This window comes from Chanos chanos, chromosome 8 (genome assembly GCF_902362185.1).
Source record: "Chanos chanos chromosome 8, fChaCha1.1, whole genome shotgun sequence".
NCBI lineage: Eukaryota > Metazoa > Chordata > Actinopteri > Gonorynchiformes > Chanidae > Chanos > Chanos chanos.
The window spans coordinates 31,359,464-31,382,514 of NC_044502.1; the positions used below are offsets into that span (position 1 = coordinate 31,359,464).

The 23,051-nt window shown below is 38.9% G+C and overlaps 2 protein-coding genes across 4 annotated transcripts; both read left to right on the forward strand.

Annotated features, from left to right (window-relative positions):
- Positions 1-2,398: 2,398 nt before the first annotated feature.
- vtnb (vitronectin b) lies at positions 2,399-6,878 on the forward strand. 2 transcript variants are annotated; one of them, XM_030783331.1, is made up of 9 exons: positions 2,399-2,569; positions 2,696-2,815; positions 2,965-3,189; positions 4,275-4,414; positions 4,510-4,666; positions 5,001-5,156; positions 5,334-5,559; positions 5,840-6,006; positions 6,468-6,878. In XM_030783331.1, the coding sequence occupies exons 1-9, from the start codon at positions 2,458-2,460 to the stop codon at positions 6,587-6,589; spliced, it is 1,425 nt and encodes a 474-aa protein (XP_030639191.1). In that variant the 5' UTR covers positions 2,399-2,457; the 3' UTR covers positions 6,590-6,878. The 2 variants fall into 2 exon arrangements, with proteins under 2 accessions (XP_030639191.1, XP_030639192.1); XM_030783332.1 differs by having other exon boundaries at positions 2,696-2,809; positions 2,956-3,189.
- Positions 6,879-12,330: 5,452 nt separating this feature from the next.
- Positions 12,331-20,964, forward strand: aldh3a2b (aldehyde dehydrogenase 3 family, member A2b). 2 transcript variants are annotated; one of them, XM_030780982.1, is made up of 11 exons: positions 12,331-12,475; positions 13,365-13,547; positions 13,772-14,003; positions 15,217-15,302; positions 16,592-16,800; positions 17,207-17,324; positions 17,789-17,930; positions 18,134-18,300; positions 18,802-18,901; positions 19,252-19,490; positions 20,019-20,964. In XM_030780982.1, the coding sequence occupies exons 2-11, from the start codon at positions 13,386-13,388 to the stop codon at positions 20,031-20,033; spliced, it is 1,470 nt and encodes a 489-aa protein (XP_030636842.1). In that variant the 5' UTR covers positions 12,331-12,475; positions 13,365-13,385; the 3' UTR covers positions 20,034-20,964. The 2 variants fall into 2 exon arrangements, with proteins under 2 accessions (XP_030636842.1, XP_030636843.1); XM_030780983.1 differs by having other exon boundaries at positions 13,385-13,547.
- Positions 20,965-23,051: the final 2,087 nt, after the last annotated feature.

The following is a 23,051-nucleotide window of genomic DNA, read 5'->3' on the forward strand; positions in this document are numbered from 1 at the left end:
AACTTCATTTATGTTAATTTAAGTCTCCCGAATGCTTTCATAGAGCAAATTAGTCTGGGATAATAAGAGACAAAGTTTGGCCTGATAACAGTTGAGAGGCTTTGAAATGTACGTAGGTGCTGTACCAAACTGCAAAACCCAATACCACTCTGTGTTTAAAGTAAGACACTCTCCCTATACAACCAAACACTATGATTTAGTGAAACAAGCACAACAACACTTAAGTTGTTTATTACCTTACTGGAGAAGTCTTTGCTTTTATACTTGGGATAGGTTTGTTTATGTTTGGGTGGGAATTCAACTTCTAGGTCCTACCCTAATTACAGAACTAGAGGAAATAGGGCACTCTGTGGCAGCTCCACACATCAATATAATTAGACTGTGTGATTTCAGACAGCGTTATCACACACAGTAGACTGACCTGTCACAGCTGGTCATGTATACTGTGTGATAACTATTGGATTAAGTCAGAATTGACTGGGATGTCATTCTAAGGTCTTGTCACATCTTAAATAAATCTTTTCTTTGTTTTGGAATTCCTCAAGCACATTTGTCACATACATCTTTGATACACACAGCGATAGGATCATCATGAAAAAAGATTCATTTTTACCCTAATTCAAAGTAGAACAGAATTAATCCTTACTAATACAAATGAGTATTTTCCTGCAGTACATTTCTGGAAATGAATAAATGCAGGGAACTCATACAAATCGTGCTATAGCAGAACAATGAGGGATGCTCCTATGTTTCATTATATAGTCAGTGAAATGAGAAGTAACCACATGCATTATCTGACAAATTTATGTGATGAGTAAGATTTGATGTTCTTACTGAAGCATTCGGCTAGAAATGAACAAAAGCCGTGATGTAACGCTGTCCATCATTGTCTCTCACTCTCCTGCAATTCACACATTTACCTTTTCCACTCTGACCCACTTAGGGTAGTCAGGTCTTGTAAATGTTTAATAGATACAACCTTTGTCACTTTATCCGTCAAATGACTGGAGATGCCCTTAATATTCAGAGCATTCCACTACTCTAATAAAAACTTAGAGAAGAAAACAGATTTGGAAAAGTCTGTGAGATACAATGGGATATACTGGAACTTTTTTTTTTTTTTTTTTTTTGGAAAAAGGAAATAAAGAAAGAAAGAATTTTCATGCCTGGTGCAGGTTTGCTGTGTTCGGTTCCCCTGTATTGTGTTGCAATGACCTGTTTAAGTTCAAAGTTCAGGGACTCTCTTTAATGTTATAAAGTAAAACACACAAGCCAAGCCACTGAAACACCATTCAAAAGCGTTCAAATTATATTTTTTTAAGCTGCATATACATAGTGGGGATGAGTTGTAAAAATGTCAGCTTTTGAGATGCATTTCCTAATGTCTGGGTCCGTTTTAATGCTGCGAATGTGACAGTGATGCTGAAAAAATATTAGACTGAAGAAATCGCAAGTCTTTAGCTGTCTCTCAGCTAAAGCTGTGTCTTTCTTCTCCTCTCTCCCTTTTTCTGTGCAGTGTCGTGAAAAGTGAGCTGAAAAGACTCCCACTCAGCCATGACCACACAGAATGACTCAGTAAAGACTCGAAATATCTGTTTGGCTGCGTGTCTGGTTTGGATGAGTGCGCAAATGTGTGTGAGTGCATCTGTCTGTGTTTGTGAGTGTTTATGTGTTAATGCCTCTGCAAAACTACACCAAGACAGGCTTCTCATTTTCAGTTCATATGAGCCATTCTTTCCTTGACCAACTTAATTAGTCATTATATTAATACTGAATCACTGTTAATATTGATTTTGTTATGAAAATCAATAGTGTGAATAATGTTCCATTCCTGTTAGTGTGAGTCTTTCAAACGTCCTTACAGTAGAAATATATACAAAAATATACAAATTTACTGGGTAGACTGCATGAAATATGCAGCTCATTTCATATCTATTTTTAATAACTGTGTTATTATGAATATTCTGAAGTTTCTAAAGCTACTATGTGCAATTGTTTTCTGCTAAACAAATTAGCAGTTATGATAGCTAGGGCTGTCCAAGCAGAGCAGTCAATGACGCTGTTTTTTTCTGACACTCTGTTCAATATGTGCCCTATTTCCATCAGAGTCCCTCCCAATGCTCCCCACCCCCACCCCCCTCACTGCTCCACAGCAAAATAATCAAAAAACTTCAAACTGATTTGACAGTTATTTATCTTTCTTTTAAATATGACCGATATCTGCTTTTTGGATGGGTTACACCAGTTGCAAAAGATGATCAAATGATCTGTCTTAAAAAAAACCCCCAAAAAACCCAGATGTCTGGAACAGGACAGCTATGTGCACAATCAATGATTATTTTGGTCAGCGTACAAAACAAACACTGTGAGTTGAGTGACTTTTGCAGTCACTGATTAACAGTCCACAACATCCCCAACACAACCAGAACATCACAAGACAGTGATGTTCAGCCCTCCATGCGGAGGACTCGCACTGGAGGATTGCAGCAGTACTTGATCCACCAAGACAAGATGAAGTTCTTATTAATCTCACTGTCACTACTGTTGGTGACTGTATTTGCAGCTGAAGGTAAAACCACATGACCATGGGTGTGCGAAATGATATGTTTGTCTCCCTTTCCTTATCGAGTATCTGTTATAAGTGTATGTCCTGTATTTATCTGTTTGTTTGTTGTTGTTTTTTTCATTTCTTCAGAGTCCTGTGAGCACCGGTGTCAGAGTGGGTTTGACCCTAATAAGAAATGCCAGTGTGACATCATGTGCAAATACTATGGGAGCTGTTGTCAGGATTTTGATACCACATGTCGCAAGAAAAGTACGAATATCTTAAAATTCTTTATTACGACTTTTTTCTACCTCAAGGATCTCAGGTGTTGTGGTATTTGCTGCTTGTATGGCTGAGTGTTCATATTCTTAGGCTAAGGTCGGCCAGGGGAACTAAACTTTTTGCTTAATCCTCAATAGCACGTGGTGATACATTTGCGGATTCTGAGGTGGAAGAACAACAGTTTCTTACCATGAGCACAACAGAAAGCGCAACCACTGTTGCTCCAACGCAGAGAACAACAGCACCCGCCACAACCACTCACGGTCCTACCCCACCCCTGGACCCAGATGCAGTCACTTGCAGCGGACGGACCTTTGATGCATTCCTGCAACTAAAGAATGGCTCCATCTATGCCTTCAGAGGTGAGTGAGTAGACAGTGGTGTTTATCTCTGTTCTTTCACCCTTTACCCTACATTTTTATTTGTTTCTGTTCACAGCGAGTAGTTAAGAATTAGGACAAGGATATTTGTCTGCCCTGCACATCTGCAAATTCATGTTACTTAGATCAACAGCAAGTCCCCAATCCTATTCAGAAACTTTAGATGAACAGCAAGTCTCCAATCCTATTCAGAAACTTTGCACTGATAATGACTTTTAACAGCATTGTTTTGCATATGTATGTCTGTATATATATATATATATATACACACACACACACACACACACACACATATATAAGAAATCTATTGAAATTTTAAATAGCTGTTTCATGTGTTACATCAAAACATTATTATTGTTTTAGGAAGGTGGAAATATCATAAACCTATATATAAATATCTTTGTGTCAGAAAACCACAACTGAGGCAGGATGCAAGTGCACAACACAGGATTTAATTCACAAAAGGCAGAGAAGAACAAAGGATCTGGTTAAATCAACAGGGTTTGTCTCACAAAGTTCGTTTAAACAGGGTTCATCTCACAAAGTTCGTTTAAACAGGGTTTGTCTCACAAAAATAACTGGCAAAGGTTCGTGGTGGAAAACCAAGTGAAGACTTCGCAAAGAAGGTGCACAACTAAGGGGTTTAAATAAGGAAGAAAATTAATTAAATTAAAGTGCAAACAGGTGAAGGAGGTGAGTGGTGATCAGACCAGTGATCAGTAGACCGGCGACGCTGAACGCTGAGTGGCTGAAGCTGACAAGGGGGGGTCGGCGAGGTCGTTACACTTTGTGAACTGACTGATTCAAATTTTTTAACTGTCCATGACTATCACCTGAGGTGTGAGTCTGCTTGAACTCACAGCCTGAATTTATATGTGGCAAGTAGTCTCATTAGTGACTTTGTAGCAACTTAATCCTGAACCGTGTCATTTTTGAATCAGTTATTTATCACATTGGTTGAGATGAGTACTTTGAGAAAGTAAGAGGGTTTCATGAACAGCTGGTTAGAGAAAGAGAAACCTTGTGAATTTCTGCAGCCTGGCATTGACTGTGCAGTTGCTCTTCAGGTGAATACTTCTTTGAGATGGATGAGAGGTCTGTGGTACCAGGATACCCAAAACTCATCAAGGACGTATGGGGCATCCCAGGGCCCATCGATGCAGCCTTCACACGCATCAACTGCCAGGGAAAGACCTATATATTCAAGGTCTGGAAATACGTCATTCATACAGATTGTATAAGATTGTATAAACGATGAAAACGAACAAAATATAACCAGATCTGTATCTGTGAATCTCTCAGGGTAATAAATACTGGCGTTTTGACAATGATGTTCTGGATGAAGACTATCCCAGGGATATCTCAGTAGGATTTGAGAAGATGCCAGATGATATTGATGCAGCTTTTGCCATCCCTGCTCCAGGCCACCATGGAAAAGAGAAAGTTTATTTTTTCAAAGGTGTGTGCTAGTGTATTATATGAAAAGACATGTTGGAGTTCTATGAATGCAATTTTTGATCTTTTTTTTCTGATTCAATTCACACTAATTACATAAAGGCTTCATAGGTAGTGAAAACTCAGGTAAAGAGAATAAATACCCTATGTGAAAAATCCATAGATACGAAACATAGATTGTGGCTCACAAATAATGAAATTTTCAGAAAAAAACATCTAGCTCCAGCTGTGTTAAATACTGCATTATGAGCTTAATATTCTAGCTGTCATATTCATCAGTTTGAGAAACTCACCTACTGTTTCAAGAGAATATGTTTTAACTGATGTTGTCCTCTCAGGGGACCAGTACTACCAGTATGAGTTTAAACACCAGCCATCACACGAAGAATGCATCCAAATGACAAAGTCTGCCCCCTCTGTCCTCTTCAGCCGTTACACAGACACATACTGTGACTACGACTTGGGGGACCTGTTATCATCGCTCTTCTTCGACTGTAAGATAATGTAGTGTCTGTCTATCTATCCATCTATCTATCCATCTAGCAAGCTAGCCAGCTGGCTATCTGTCACTGTGAGTTCATACACGCTGTCAGATGTGAAAAACACTAATACTGTCCCAATGCTATACTCATATCATATTACTGACCTCATGTATTTTCCTCATGTTTCAGTTCAAGGACATCACAAAGGTCCCCGCTTTATCTCCAAAGACTGGGTGGGAATCAAACCGCCCGTGGATGCTGCAATGGTGGGCCGACTATACATGAGTCCCGTGCCCTCCCCTACACCTGAGACAGATTCTGGCCCAATCAGGCGACCGGCCAGAAGAAGGAGGAAAGGCAGAAGGAGAAAGAGTCGCTCTCCGTTTTGGGACTTTGTACTGGATTATGAGGACGGGTATAGACGGAGAAGACTTATAGAACTGATTTATGAAAATGAATCCAATTCACAAACTGTAAAACCAAACACACTGCATCGCAATCTATTTTTAATTACTGAACACACGTAATCACTAAGAGGTCTTGATTGCTCCAGACCGCATGAATATTCTTTTCTTTCCTGAACAATTTATAAATTAGAGTTCTGGTATGAAAGCCTGTATGGGTCTAAAATTCACCCCATCCAAGCCTTTGTACAGACAACGCATGACACTGAAATGAGAAATTGATTGTGACAGGTATCACGGAGCAAGGAGTCGTAAGAAAGGGCAGAAGAAAGGCCGCGGAAAACGCCCGGAGACGTTGTATGAGTATGACCTCTTCCCCGACTCTTTGGAGTACACAGACATGGATCTCCCCCAGGAGAAGGCCATGCCTGTGCAAAACGTCTACTTCTTTAAGAGAGGTACAGCATGTCATCATGCACAATGGGATTTTTGACATTTCACAAAAGTTACTATATGGCTGTAACATGGCTATAGTAGAAAAAAACTGCATTTCATCTCAGTTAATGTGAAAAGCTTGAACAGGACTAGTATATTTGTATAGGATTAGAGTAGAAGTGTTGTGAAAACATCTGCTAAAAATACTCCATAATTCCCATAATGTCTTAGAGTTATTAAAGATTAAGCTTAATAGCCTGACATGGTTTCGAGGCTGGTAGAACTGTACTGAATGAACCACTCCCCAGTAAACCTGAGGCTTGTAAACTCTAGGTTATACTTATATTTTAGAAAGTTGTTTGTTATGTTTCAAATGTGTTATTTAGAAATCAAACTAAACTGACAGCAACTGTATAAGATCTGCAAGTCCACTTTAATATTATGATAATATGGTCATGAACATATGTTTTTGTCTCTTTTTTAGATAAATATTACAGGGTGGACCTCCAGACCAAACGCATTGACTACGCCAACCCCCCATACCCAAGATCTATCGCCAAATACTGGCTGGGGTGTAAAGAGAAGGATCTGGCAGAAAAGAGATGAGATACAGATTTTTATGGATTAAAAAAAACAGTTTTTGAGGGCTGCATGCGTCTTTAAGTGCGTGCTGAGGTGAAAGTAATTAGCAACATGTAGTAAAAGTAATTAGTGATCCAATAATTAAACCCTTTTAAATGCTTTTGTTGATTAGTTAAGGGATGGTATACAAAATTAATGAAAACTCCAGAAGAATTGACTAAAATAGTTTCTGTGCATTGTAAGGTGTGTAATTACCATATTACGGTTATGTCACACAGTCAATAGTAATTAAAACAGACCTCCTGAACAGTTACTTATATGTGTTATGTTTGTGTTGCAGTGGATTCTTCACAATTTAAAAAACGCTGTTATTGCAGTTAAGCAGCTTTTAAGAGACATTTATTTTCATACACACACTCATACAAATAAACACTTCTTCAGACAATACACACATATAGACTCACACACGCACAAACACACACACCACACATGTGGAAGAATTTGTTTGTTCAACCTTTGGCCAAAGTCACAGTAGGCAAAAGGCAGACAGGAGCAAAGAGTGTCTTGCCGTCCCGCTAGAACCTGCCAGTCAACATTCATCACTTTATGTCTGTGTTTTTCTATGTACCTAGACTAGGGAAATGGATTCTTAGATAAATGATTAGGCATTAATGTAACAGTTTCACAACAGAGTATATACTGTATGTCTAAATCTGTTAGCACTTCATACTGATGTAACTCATCACCCAACTAAAAGGATTTTTCCTCAGTTTTATTGTGGTATTGCTTACCATTGTTGGTAGTTCATTAATTTGATTAATTAATATATAATAATTATATATATATATATTTCTATTAATCACAAATATAGCAAAAAAAATGTGGTAATAATTAAGATTTGAGGAACATGGTGAAATCTTTAACAGTAGTGGAGTTCACATGGGTCAAAAGAGAAGCAAGCAGATAGGTCCAGGACATAAAGTTCAGGCGTGAATGGTCTGTGCCTTTCAGTATCAAGGTGTCAAATATATTCCTTTTTTTTTTCTTTTGTGCTTTCTTTTTCCTCTGCTCTTTGACTGTTGTTTACTGGTGGACTGAGATAGTAAACTCTTTTAAAGAGAGGTCTGGATTTTTCTCAGAGAACTTACCACAAGATGGCGTCGTTTGCCTTAGAGCAATGGCCATTGGGTATAAAAGAATACCTTTTAAGTGTGAGATAGAGGTTATTAGATACCAATTTGCAACTCTAGAGGCAACTTCTCAAATACATGTACCAAATAAAAATTCAGTTGTGCCCTAAATGAGACCACACATTCGCTGTTAATTATATACAGTTTGAAGAGCTTAAAAACATTGAAATTCATGACTTCAATAACTTGCTGCAGTTTGTGTTTGCAAATCAAATCAAACGCAAACTGCAAGCAAATCAAATTGCTTTTTTCAGTTGTCTGGAAGTCCTATACAAAACAATTATGTATCTTTAACTCCAAATTATTCTCCAAATATTCTCTTTTGGTTAATACCATAAATTCATAATAACCTCATCACAGTGCAACAACACATGGGTGTGAGTTACTTTTAACCAGCGTGGATACATAGCAGTACAGATAAAGAGTAAATAAATAAATGATATAAATAAAGGATAAAAAATAAAAACATCAGGTAAGTCGCTCAAGCGGTGACTTTTGTGACTAGTTGGGGGGGGGAGGTTGCAGATTTCCACAACAATATTTCTTGCATATGTTTCTTGCGCATGTTTTGTTTTAAATGTCATCCGTATTCATTTCCATGCACAATTTTCTTTAAATCTCATTCTTCTGAAAAGGGAATAAAATAAAATTACGAAAATAAGCAGCATGCCACTGACCGTTCGTTCCCTCTTTCACTGGATAATTGATGGTGTGTATGCTCACCTGTGAATCTTTATTCACTGAAAATCCTCTCACCTCTTCCGTTCACGAGGCACAAGACTGACACACAGGTACCAATGACGTGTCATTCCCGCTGTGTACCTACCCTCTCCACGATAAGCAAACACTAATGCACTCCAAGCCGTTTGATGTGGAAACTCATAATATTTCTTGTCAGTGGAGAATTTTTTCAAGGAGTCATGCCAGTTCTTGAGCTTCAGAGAGTTAGCGCGAGTAAGAGGGCTTTTTGATTTCGACCCAAAACAATACAATGGAAATTCACATAGGAGAAGGATCTAAGAGCCATGACAGATTACAGACAAATCTGTGTCAAATATGCAAGAAAGTGTTAATATGTGCATAGAGTAATCTGAAGGATGAAAGAGGGGTCTACTTGTGTTGCCTGTTAAGACACGTACTCTCTTTTAAAATGTTATTGCCCCTTTATCGTCAAATCACCAATGAAACAAATTCTTTAGAAGATATTACGTAATTGTCCATCATCGCTTAAAAATAAAAACTGTTATTTAGTGGGACAATTAAAAAGTGAATTCTATACCACGCCTAATGACTTGCCAGCATCTTCTGCAACCATTTCTCTACATATAAGCATTCTACTGATCTAAGGATAGGAGTTAAGAATCACTTATTAGACTACTTTGGTGACAACGTGGTCGCAGAACAAATCATCAATGTCCAAACATGGCAGTTCCGCAGCTAAGATAAAAGCACTTTGGTCCAATAGGCAAAGTCGTGAAAATACATGGGAATGAGCTCAGGAAGCTTGCAGCGCACTTAAACTGTTTGTCTCTCTTCTTAAAGTATGGGCTGAAAGATTATGGGTAAAAATAGAAAACTGCTTAATATTGCCTGATAGGCAATAGTTGTGTTCACTGAATAAATGCACAGTTAAGACAAAATAAAGAAATCAACAAACAACAATAGAATATGTTGTAACTAGTACACCTTCAAAACTGTTCCTCTTGGAATTCTTTAATGCAGTTCCTGAATTTCCTGAATGTGATACCATAGCCTTCCTCAAGAGGGATATCCTCTAGTTCCTTGATGGATGGGGGGGGGGGGGGCTTCTGCCTTACACTGTAAGCTACAGGAATTCCCTTGCAGGTTCCATGATGTTTACATGTAGTGACTGGGGAAGTCATAGAAGGTGTCTGACTTCGTCTTGGTGTTAATGAAACTATTCCTGAATTATTCTGTGCCGGGATATTATCATTGTGGAGTACGGTTAAGATCTTAAGAAAACAATGTTTGCACAAATTGTGTGCACTTTCTTGCATAAAATGGTTTCATTTTCCTTTTGTGTTATTGTACCATGTTATGCATGTTTACACATTATGCATTTTACTCATTGGTCAAGTATATAGGTGGTTTCTGAATAGCAGCCGTACCTATCGGCTCTGTGAAACTCATCATGTGGAGTATTTATTGAGACAAAGTCACAAAGAGTGTACATTTTCCTCTGTGGTGATTTCTTAGTCCTTTTTGGCTACAGGCTTTGAATTGTAATTACTGTGTCTTTGGCACACGCTGTCATAATTTTTTGCACATGCTACTCTTGCCGCATTAAAGAATTTTCATCATTTTTTGACTGAGTTTTAAGCTGATTCCATTAGGCTTGAATTTGAATTAGCTATGAAATCCTGTTAGCTCTCCCTCGTTGCTTTGGAGACTCACATATTAAAGTACTGATTGTGAGAGCTCATTTATATATTGGCACATACTGGTAAATTAGCAATATGTCAGCAAAATGATTCACCTGCGTAGCTCCTTTTGTAACTGCGATTCAGTTACACCAAAACTTGAGTCCTTCTTCACTTAGCGTTTCCTTTAGTTTGTCAAAACCCGCATATTGATATGACTGTTGTAAAGTTTTCAAGATGTTTGCTGAGATTTGGAAGTCTCCCTAAAACTTCCTTAAACTTGCCCAGTGATTTTTCCTTCTCAGTGGTCAGAGAATAAGATTTCCATATATACTGTAGGTATAATGATGTGTAACCATGAGACCATAAGTACAGTACATTCTTCAGATGTGAGTATATGCATGCACACAAATCTATGGCAATAAATTATGACTGAACATAACAGACCATCATCTTAAGTTTTTTTTTTTTTTAATTTTAGCTGTGAAAAACATCGTCATGAAAACTGATGTGATCTAAGTAATAATAAAGTGGTAATTATTGCCGTTTATGATTATTACAGTTTTATTAGTGTGCCCTTGGTCAATTAGCTCACAATTGCAGCTGTCTTGTTAAAATTACAGCCATCGAGAGTCAGCAAAGATTCTGCTAAGATGTGTGTGTTGCACCTGATGTTAGGAGAGACACTGTCAGTAGCTAGGATGTGTGAGTACTGATGAGCCCAGAAGGACCAGTTATTGGACCAGTTATTAAACACACGTGCAAGAGAATAAATTCAGTTGAGAAAGATTCAGTGTCTGTACTTAGCAGAACTGTCTGGCAGATTCCAGGTTAACAGTATCATATATCTGAAGATGGTTCACTGCCACAGCACAGACTTTACTTTGTTCATTAATATTCTCCAGGTGTATTGGCAGCAAGTTATTCACATAGACATGAATGCTTACATACATTTTTCACTTAGACCTGTGAACTCTTTAGCTATCAGTTAGGACACAAATCATTAGGCTACTGACTAGTCATACATGCAGATAAACAGAGCAACACAGCGGAATGTTTCAGTAAAAGGATTTTCTAATTAACGTTGGGTATATCTCCACTACATCAGCAATTACCTTGCATGCTCTTGCACTTTGTAGGTTGAAGATTTTAGACTCATCAGCATTGTTTATCTGTTTATTCATTGTGTGCGTGTGTGTGTGTGTGTGTGTGTGTGTGTGTGTGTGTGTGTGTGTGTGCGCGTGCGCATATATGAAGTTAGATGGGGTGGAGATCAATTTATGTTCTTTTATAAATCCGTTATGTGTTTTCTATTAATCTGTCTCTCTGTCTCTCTCGCTCTTTCTCTCTCTCTCCTTCTGTGTGCCTTTCTCATATACTGTGTCTTGTAAGTGTTCCACTTGCCATACTGTGTTCCTTAGTGATTGAGATTAAAGCATCTGTTCTGACAGGGAAAAATCTGTGCTAGTTTCTCTCTCCATAAGGAGAATCTGTTCATGCAAAGATTTCTGTATCAAACCACATTCATGCATTATACAATTGGAGAAGGCCTTATCCCTCATTTTCTGTTGGCTTTGTGCATTGTATCATGCACAAATTCAAATTGTGTGAGAAGGACTTTTACCTCAGTTTAGGCATTTGCTATTCCTCTGTCTCTTTGGTGCACCACTTACTTGTGTCTAATAAAAGAATAATATTTTTAATAAATCTTCCTTTGGAATTTACCTTGTGTTAGCATCGCAGTGCATCAAGTCAATATTACCAATGTGTCTTTCCACAGTATCTCATTTCCTGCGTATGGGGTGTTTCTTATTCAAGTCATAAGCAGATTTAGGCTTACATAAAAATATTTTGTGGCTTGTAGGTGCAGAGCGTTTTCCGTCTGCACAAAACGCTAGACACATTACAGTCACAACTAATAGTTTAGTACACCCCATTGAGAAAGTCTGTTACACAAACCAGGTTTTGAATTAAAACAAAAATGTGCAGGCCTTTGGCTTTTGAGGTGGACATAAAGCTTCTGTGTACCCACATTAACAGCCTTTCACGGAACGGGGCACTTTATGCTGTAATCTTGCATAATGCTTGCAATTCATTCCTTGCCAGTGAATTCTGATTGGACCAAAGTACTCAAAACTGGCAACGCACTCTCTTTCTTGCACTGTCCATTCGGCTTGCCGTAGCCCACTGTTAACGGAACTACTGCTTTCACTGTAATGGCAAATATCAACCTGGTCGCTTAGTTGCTTGCGTATTAAGGGAAAAGGCGTTGCAGACAAAAACTGTCTAATTCTTCGAGAGGCAGAAGAGCGCAGGGCGGGACTTTGAAAGCAATCTAGGTGAGCTTCTCTACTGTGAATATTTTTCAGTGATTTGTCAAAGATTTACATGATTACCAATCGATTTCTCGTTTTTTTTCTCAAAATATTCTCATTTTGTTTCCTCAAGTTTTGCCTCGTACTTTCGCATTATAAACCAGCCTACGGGACGAATAGTGTAATGACAGCGTACTTAAACCTACCGTGGTTACATGTAAATGTTTAGTGCGTGTTTTGCTACCTGTATTCATTAATCCTTCACAGAACCGAAGGCGAAACATGAAACGTTGGCTGTGTCGTATGTTTGTCTTGCTGGCTCTATTTGTCTGTTTTGTCTCGTACTGCTTTTGGGACTAAGCCACATAAATCCGCTATTCATTATTGCATAACTGTCAGCTGAAGCCAAACTCGTTGCTCCAGTCCGACACAATGCAACGGTGCAAGGCAGCTGCCCCTGAAATGCTAAACTTAACAGACATCGAAGTAATTTGGTAGCTAGTTCTTCTTCCGTATTTTCAGAAATCATGCAAATATGCCAGCCTGCAAGTGTTCAATATGTCGCCCGTGCAAAGTTCATTCAGCAAGCATTTTTCCCCGATAAAACATAAAAGAGTTTCACTTAAGAAAAAGAAACAAAGCAAATATTCGTGACTTTGTGGTGTGAATGTAGCCTGTCTGTCGTCAAGGACTCTACTATGGTAACTAGACTTGTTTTAGCCACCTGACAAGTGGATGTGGTTTTTGTGAATGAGCTTGTCCATTTTAACAGATTAGGTTTTACCACACGTCATAAATATGCTGAGGCAGTTCTGAGATCCAGCTGTAGTTCCTCAAAGTTGAAGTTTATCAATAACTCGGCAAACACTTAAAAATAAATAAAACTATTGTACAACCATACAAAATCTTGCAGGAACTATCTTTTGGCTCTAGGATGTCTAAAGAAAAGCAGGCAGTGGACCGTGCCAGGAAGGCATTCCTCACAGGACGTACAAAACCACTGGAGTACCGCATTCGACAGCTCAAAGCTCTCCAGCGCTTCATAAATGAGAGGCAGAAGGAAATTGCAGATGCACTTAAAAAGGACCTCAGCAAGGTGAGAAGCACAGAGTTGGACAGCTGTGTTAGAGTCTCTGATCAACATATTAACTATTCCTTTGCAATCTGATATGACATCTGTATTGAAAAGGCACTCTGTATGTTTTGTGTCTGTCTGTTCATGAAATAACAATATAGACTTTTGTCAGGTGTTTAGAATATGCATAGGCATTTATTACACCGTACAATCAGAATGACTGTGGTTTGTGTGTCTTGTAATAGAGTGAGGCTGGTACACCTTTATATGAGACCTTGGGACTGGAAAGTGAGATCAACCTAGCAGTGAAAAAACTGGCTGAGTGGGCCGCCCCCCGGCCTGTGACCAAGAACCTGCTGACGCTGTCTGATCAGGTTTACATCCAGCCAGAACCCCTGGGTGTGGTGCTGATCATTGGAGCCTGGAACTACCCATGGGCTGTCACTATCCAGCCCCTCATTGGGGCCATCGCAGCAGGTATAGTTATTAAATCTCTAGCTCAGTTCTATGAAGAAGAGTACAGCATTTCCATGGAGGAACTAACTGTGACGGTCCCTGTGATTCTCCACGTGGCTATCTCATCTACCATCTGACAGTGTATTCTGTGATACTGAATGTCAGTGTACATGAATCTCACAGTGAATCAGTGAGATAACTATGTCTGTGGTTTGAACTTTGTGTGTGGTTCAGAGTGCAGTCACTTTCTTGTGCAATGGAATTTGTCTACTGACTGAGCATAAATTGACAGCTTTGTCTGTGGAGTGACTTGCATCACGGACATTTCTATGCATATAACATCTAAGAAATCACTTAAGAATGGTCTAAATAGTGAAAGAACGGCTTACAGTCCCCCGTATATTCCCTGCACTGTCTCTTCAGTGGGAGTATTCCCAGCCCTGTCACTGTGAGGCTGTGGCACTGTGGACCTTGTTCAACACCAGTGTAATACTTCTTTACCAATAGGTCAATGTTCAGAGTATGAACTCTGCCTAGATTTGCAATCAGTATGGACAGGGCTGGATTTGACCCGCTCCTGTCGTAGGCTTTATCCGCTCCTTGTTTTTGTCAAAACAGCTCCCACCTTTTTAGTGGTTGAGTTTATAGTTGTTCCATTCAACGAAAACCACTCTTGGCTGTTGACTTTACACCCTGGAGGGCGTTAGCAGCATTAGCATTTGTGAGATGGGAACACTTCACAGTTAGCCCTTAGCATTATAGGTGTTTTAACTGTATTGTTCTCCTTGAAATGATATGAGTGAATGGTCCCTTAATTGTGTGTGTGTGTGTGTGTGTGTGTTCTAGTGTTTATTGGTCTCTGCTATTGGTTATCTCATCTACTTTGTTCACTAGGCAAAAGATCTGTTATCATTCACTAGGCCAAAGGTCTTTTGAGGATAAATAAAGAGTCTTTGCCACTAATTTTTTTAGGCTAGCAGTATTTATTCAGGTGTGGTCAAGACTGTGGCAAACAAAACAAGAACCACATAAAATATCACAAAGAAAAAGATACTGAATCTTTTTCCCCCAAATACCAGCATATCCAGACACACCCTTTAAAGCAAGCTCTCACATTCATGTTTATTAAGGCATATGCATGTACAGTATTTATCATATGCTTATGTTTTTTGGGATTGTTAATGTGTTTTGTGGAGCTTTGAAAGGGTAATGTGTCCCATGTTTTTCTCTTTAGGGAATGCTGCCGTAATAAAACCATCAGAGGTCAGTGCCAACACTGCCAAAGTTATGGAAGAGCTGCTGCACCTCTACATTGACAAGGTAACATCATATTTATCTGTACACCACATTACATTCACCTGACCCCAAAACAGTCTAATAAGAAAAGAGTCTCTAGATACCTTAGTGGTCTATAACCTGAAAACCTGTTCTGCAGCTTTAGAGACTGCCTGATATCAAATGGCACTGTGGGATGTCATTGAAACTGTTTGGCCTATAGATATAACCAGACTCATCCCAACTGCACTCATATAACATCTAGATTTATTAATTCTCTTTTAAAACTAAAAAAGCACACCATACCTAAGCCTAGCACCTCCAAGAAAAGTGATGGCAAAGAGGGAATACACAGGGGTTGAGAGAGAGTGTGTGAGGTGCATCTGGGCAACACTCCTGACCTTCGTGGGGGGCAAGCTTTGAGAACCAACAAAAAAAGGAGTTCACATGACTGAAAAAGTAAACCTGTTGTTGATGGAAAACTTAATGATGAGGTTACACACAGGACAACAGGCAGACTCGTCTTAAGTCTACATGGATGTCAAGTTTGTAACTGCCAGTAGGAGGGCTTTGTTCTTTTGTCTGATTTGGAAAACCACTCATTAAATTGTAAGATTGTTCTCTCATCTTGCTTAGACATAGAGAAAGCTGGAAGTGCAAAGCTAGCACATTATAAACTCATTCAGTGAAGTCATAAATACTAATGAAGAGATTGTAGCTACAAAGAGTATCAGGGCCACAGAGTACACAGGGAAAGAGGTATAGAGTCCTACTCCTTCATGGGGGCTTAGTCATGTTTTATGCTCTACTCACAAAAGATAATATTAAATGGGATTGGGGTCTTAAATGCATGTTCACAAAAAGTGTAGGGACTAAAGGAATAAAAGAAGGTGTGTTGTCATGTAATACGGTTTATCTTCTCTTCCATTCTTCAAGGCTCAGAGGCAACCCCATAGTGAAAGAGATGTTTTATTGTGTATTAATCTTTGATACTGTTACTGGCTCCACATGGATAGATGGAGATGGATATCAAACTTGGCAGTGTTAAATTTTCATGGTTTTTTAATATATTTACCCAAATACATTTTTGCGCAAAAAGATCCCTAATTCTGAGTACTAACAAACTGAAAAGATGGTTAGATGGACCAAAAATAATTTGTTTTTTTACAATCCTACCTTTCATATTGTTTCGGGGGAAAAATCAGAGGAATGCACAACCCCCTTCCAGTTCTCCATCATCTTGGGCAGAGACGCTGATGATTTGAAAACATTTGAAACCATTTGAAAGTTGTGACAGCCCTTTGAAACTGCTGTGAAAATTGTGATCATTTCAGGAGATGTATCCAGTGGTCACGGGTGGGGTACCAGAGACACAGGAGTTGCTAAGGCAACGCTTCGATCACATCTTCTACACGGGGAACAGCACTGTGGGTAAAGTGATCATGGAGGCAGCAGCCAAAAACCTGACACCCGTGACGCTGGAGCTGGGCGGCAAGAGCCCCTGTTACATCGACAAAAACTGTGACCTCACCGTCGCCTGTCGGTCAGTCTCATACACGCTCTCCAAGAACGTGTTTGGAACAAGTCTTCAGTTTAACTGCAAAGTATACACAAAGTTGAATATGTTGTTTCTAAAATGTTCTTAGCTGAATATGTTGTTTCTAAAATCATGAGGCTCAACTTCAAGCTTTCCCCCTGTGAATGTTTCACTGATTTAGATGTTCCTGAAAGGCAGCTTGTGGTCTGATGTGTGATATATCATCTCAGTATCATAAGACCAATTATCCATTATTGCAGACTTTTTTGTTCACATTGTGTCATTATTGGTTGTTATTACTATGGTTTTATACCATGTGCTGTGTCTGTAAATCAGCAGCTCTTCTGAGGAAGTATAAAGCAGAAGTCTTACAGGTCTTGCAGACATCTGTCATCTTGTCTTGTCATTGCAGTCGTATCGCGTGGGGAAAGTACACTAACTGCGGCCAGACTTGCATTGCGCCCGACTACATTCTCTGTGACCCCAGCATCCAGGACAGAGTGATTGAGGAGATCAAAAAAAGTGTAAAGGTGTGTTTAACCAAACAACCGAAATGAAGATCTGTTGAATGCAAATTCTCAAAGCATTAGTATGGCTTTCAACTTCAGCAAAGCAGTCGGTCAGCTCAGTGTCTCTGAAATACGAACAATAGGTTTAGCATTAGCTTTAGCACAATTGTTCGCAATGATGTTGATGTTAACATCAACTTCAGCATGTCAAGAACAAGCATATCTAGTGTCTGTACTGAGATGTCTTCTTTACTGGATCTTCTGAAATTGCAATATGGGAATGATCCTAATAATTTACCCGCAATATAGGACTCCACAAAACTTTGTCGCTCAGAGTCATTCACTGATTTAAGTAGTTCTTGAATTTTTTTTATGGTCCTATATTTTTTTTTCTTTGTTCAACAGGTAAACATTTTAGGACGTTCAATCTGACAGATGACAAATAACTACATTTTTACATTGTTTACTGTTTGTGTGCTTAACAGGAGTTCTACACAGAGGACCCAAAGACTTGCCCAGACTATGGTCGCATCATCAATCAGCGCCACTTTAAGAGAGTGATGGCATTGTTAGAAGGCAGCAAGGTGGCTATGGGAGGAGAAAATGACGAATCCCAGTGCTACATTGGTACAGTAATACTTCTCTATTCTATTCTATTCTATTCTATTCTGTTATAATACATCTCATTCATTTATGCTGGATGTTGATCATATGATCATCATATTTGCATACAGTTTTGCTGGAGACACCTAAAGTTTTCAGATGATGAGTAGTATCAGCTGAAGGTAACTGAGTTGACGGTTTATGACTGAAGCAGCTTGTGCTCGCAGCTCCCACGGTCCTGAGGGACGTAAATCCCGACGCCAAGGTTATGCAGGAGGAGATCTTTGGGCCCCTGCTGCCCATCCTGACTGTCGACAGTGTCGACGAGGCCATCGAGTTCGTCAACCAGAGAGAGAAACCGCTCGCCCTCTACATCTTCTCCACTGACAGCAAGGTAAAGTCCAGGTCAAGAGAGACGCTCCAGCTCACACACAGCACACACTCCTTATGGATTCTCAGTGAAGACCCACATCAACAGATCTGACAGACTCCAGACCATCAGCAGTAGACTCTCACATTAAAGTATCCAGCAAGTACAGCTGCTGCGGCACGATGATATCTTTGAATTGTTGCATCTGTTAATGGACCTGATTCTAGACTCGCAGAAACATGCTTATTGTACTGTAGTGAAATGCAAAAGGGATGTAGAACTTTTGACAGCACATTTTTATTAGTCAGAGGTCATAGCGGGGACAGACATTAGGTATATTTGTATGATTGATTATATATATATATATATGTATATGTATGAATACAATGCACCACCAGTCATATCATTTGATCAGTATCTCTCCAGTGTACTGTCTAACTATTGTTCTCACAGATCCTCTCTTTGTCATTCTTCCCTCTTTTCCTGTTCATCCCTTTACCATGTCCTTCTCTTATATCGTTTTAGCTGATCAAGAAAATGATTGATGAGACGTCCAGTGGAGGAGTGCTGGCCAATGACTGCTTGGTCCATTTCTCCGTCAGCTCTCTCCCGTTCGGCGGCGTGGGTGAGTGATCATCCTGTGACATGCATTTGCACCCTGAGTCTCATCCTCAGTGCTCTCTTTTGCAGGTTATTTGTCCAGTGCTTTGTCTCCCCTCTGAAAAGCTGAATGTACTTCAGTTTCTTCATTTTTGGGTACAATAGGCTGATTATTGGTGAAAATATTTTGAAATATGATACCTATGTTCAACTATATGATTTTGTTGTAAGATCTTTCAGCACTGAAGTCTAAAACATGTCATTGAAGTCACTCTTCTCTTTGAAGCTTGTCCATGTTTGACTTGCCCCCACTCACCTACCTGAAGTGAGTGGAGTATGTACTGTAAACCCAAAGCTCTTGGGCTCCCCCTACAGGTAACAGCGGCATGGGCTGCTATCACGGCAGGCACAGCTTCGACCAGCTGAGTCACCTGCGTGGCTGTCTGATAAAACAACTGAAGATGGAGGGGATGAATAGCATGCGTTACCCGCCTCACACGGCAAAGAAGCTGGATTGGGCCCGTTTCTTCCTCCTCAAAGAAGTAGACCTCGCTCGACTGTGGCGCATGGCGCTCTTCACCGTCTTCACTGTTATCACAGCTGTGGTCCTACAGGTAAAAGAGCATGACACAGAGAGAAGAAGAGGGAGAAAAGAGAGAGAGAGAGAGACAAAATGAATGAGTTCCTACAGTAAAATGAAGTACAGGTGGGAAGGCACAGAGGGGGAATAGGCTGAAAAGAAAACACGAGATGGGAAAAGAGAGTGGAGGAAAAAATGCTTGACAGAGTTTTGTGGTTTTCAGTACTGGTCCACGTAAGCAGCATATGTCTTTTTTATATTTTTGATACATACATGTGTTTACTTCTAAACATCTTTCTAAAACAACGATAGCAACAAAAAATATTTAGAGGAGTGCCTTTTGGTTAGTACAGGTTTTTGTGGGGGGCAGGGTTGTAAGCTTAGCTTTAATCTTATTTGTCTGTCATCTCATTGTAATATCAGTATACATTATTCCTTATATTTCCTGCCTGTTTGGTGTGGTTTTTCAGTTTGTCTGCACTGGTAGGCTGTGATTATTTTTGGTGCCATACAGTGTGGTTACTAGTAAGTTTATGTTGTTCTGTGTGGGGTTTTTTTACAGAGGTATCTACTGTAAGACTGCAGAATCACAGGGAGTAGGCCTCTCTGTTTGGAGGTAAAGGACCAGACAGCCCAGGGACCTGCTCACTTAGAAACTAATGCCCCTGCTTATGTGCAGCTTTAGTCTGTTCTCCAGTCAAGCCTTAAATGTGACAGCAAGAGCCTTAATACAGATGGACTGATACTGGCCCAAATGAAGAGACACATACCTGGTTAACTGAAGGAATGCTGATCATTAAAGTAGCTAATTACAGAAATAGATTTGAATCCTACTCATGGCACTTTAACTAGTGTTTTGCTTGCTAACACTTCCATTCTGGCTCATGTCTTTTTGAAGTACCTTGTCAATTCATTTTATATAGACGATTTTTGTGGTGTCATTACATTGTGTAATCATATTACATATCATGTATAATCATATTATTTCCTAACGCTGTACTCTACCGTATACTAATAAGTCTATTTAAGATTTAACATGAACTGAAGTATGTTTCCAGACATTTCAAATCCTTGTTTTGAAGGACACTTCCGATTTAAAGCCAGCTGTTTTTCTTGTACGCTGTGTTTTTTTCTGAACTTATGAACAGGAAGTGATTCAACCCTGTTAGGTTTAAATGAAGGTATACTTAAGATCATTGTAGCAATGCCGTTATGTCATTTTACTTTGATATTCACTGTTTCTGATAAAGGACCTCTGTGTAGTGTTAGAAAATGATGTCAGGTTTGATGTGGACTGTAACTCAAATCTGACATTCAACATTCACATTATATACAGCTATATCATTGTCACAGGAAAGATGGTACTAAGTTTCTGGAGAATATTAAGGTTATGTATTGTCCCTCCATTTCATTGTTTTAACTTTTTTTAAGTTTAATTTTACCACATAATGAATAATTGAAAGATTAAGATCATTTGTATCTGAAGAATAAATAGTTACTTCCTTGTGGATCAGTTTGTTTATCTTTTTTTTTTTTAAATCAAACTGTATAATTCTGTTACTGTGTTTAACAGATAATCAGCAACTCCTGAGACAATAATTCAACTTTTTAATCACAAAACAATTTCCAAATTCATAAGACCCTGATCTAAAAGCTTATATGATTAATTTATAAAGCATATTTTTATTGAAAGTTTGCTAAGTTTATGTTTCTACCACAACCCTCTAGAGCTCAAGACTACACTTTAAAAAAAAAAAGCCCAAGACTGCCCCCATGTGGTCATGATGATAACAATGTGATGAAATTGCAAATATTACAAATTTGCTTCGTGGGAGTTTACACCTTGTAAGGTATGTACTGGGATCCTGTCCCTCAGATTCTGCCAATCTTTGATGGACTGAGTTTTGATTAAATATATATATATATTAAATATATATATACATAATCTGTGCTCTTTAAGACATGATGATTTGCTTTTTAAAAACAAAGGTCCCTTGAAACAATACCCCAAGTTGCTTTTGGTCTTGATGCTCAGTCATTTACCTAACTAAAGCATTTTTTCTAAGAAAAATTCAAAATAGGAGCCGAGACACTATAGGAATTAAAAAGCTTTTGTCTGAAAAAAGTAAATCAATTACTGATATTAGGCTAACAAAGGCTTGGTTTTTTAAAAATCCAAAAACAAGGGGCAGACCTTAATATTGTGGTAAACCAAAGAAAATGTATTTTCTAATGTAGTTTCAAATTTATTTCTGAAACTGAGATTTTGCTGTTCCAATGAGTCATCCAAGAGGTCCATAAACTCTTATGGGTGCATTTCAGGAAATGTGATGCAGGTTGAACCACATTTTTGGAATTGCAGTTTACATGTTTCAGAAAACAGTAACTCTTAAAAGTGAAACCTTCCTGATACAGGTGAAACAGGTTCTAGCCGGTCGTGCACTCACTGCCATGTGTTGTTAGCTTAAAATAAAGGCTTCTATTTAGATCATCTTGCTTCCAGCTATTCTAGATAAACACTTTCCTGTGGTTACAAATTCCCTCGCAACTCCTAAAGATCCACATGGGAAAGGGCACAGTTCACATGCCAACTGCTTCTCAGCACTTACAATAGTGTGTGTAAGGGAGTGTGATCCCTTTGAGGCCATTTGTTGCACATGTTGTGACAGTTTTGCTGCTTATTTGAATCTACCTGCTTTTGCGTTTCCTGTAAAACAACCAGGCAAAGAGGAATATTTGAAATTAAAGATGAGATGCAAAAGAGGTTCACCCACACATTGAAGATTTATAAGGAAGACTGGTTTATGGTCATCTATTTTTCATGTCATCACACAAAGTTGCATAGTACCATTTTCTGTTTTTAATTTTCACTTAGTGCGTTCACATCGGTCTAATCCTACATCAGTTTATATTTTGTTTCATAAAGTGTGGTATCCGTCTTTGTCATGCTAAGTGTTTTCCTTTGTAAAGGTGCTATCCTCAAACTCTTAATATGTCTTCTAATCTTATTATGTCTTAGTTATGAGATGGAGACATACTACTGAACAGGTCTGTGTGTGTGTGTGTGTGTGTGTGTGTGTGTGTGTGTGTGTGTGTGTGTGAGGGGTCCAGTGTTAGATCTGTGAATGAGTGATTCATCCTCCAGGCAGAAAAATGCTGGTATGAAGAATGAGGAAGTTAAACTGGTTCTGCAGGATGTAACTTGTCTATGCCTCCTGATAGCGTCCTGTAGGCTGGTTAGTTCGTTCCAAATAACCATTGTTAACTTAAATCAGCCGTTGTTAACTTAAGTAAACATGTAATAATTCCATTGTTAACTTGAATACATGTGTAATAATAATAATAATCATCATCATCATCATTATCATCATCATAAGAAAGCCTTCTATTTATCAAAGATGTGTAGGGTCTACTGCAATGTAGAAGAAAGACGAGTACAGAGGTGGGATCAGGAGTATTTTAAGTCTCGGAAGTTTCACTGACCAGCTAAGCTTGGCAACAGTTGGATTTGAGTATTTGGATCATTTCCACCGAAACGATAAACATTTGTAACAATTATAGTGGATGTTTTTTTGTTTGTTTGTTTTGTTTTGTT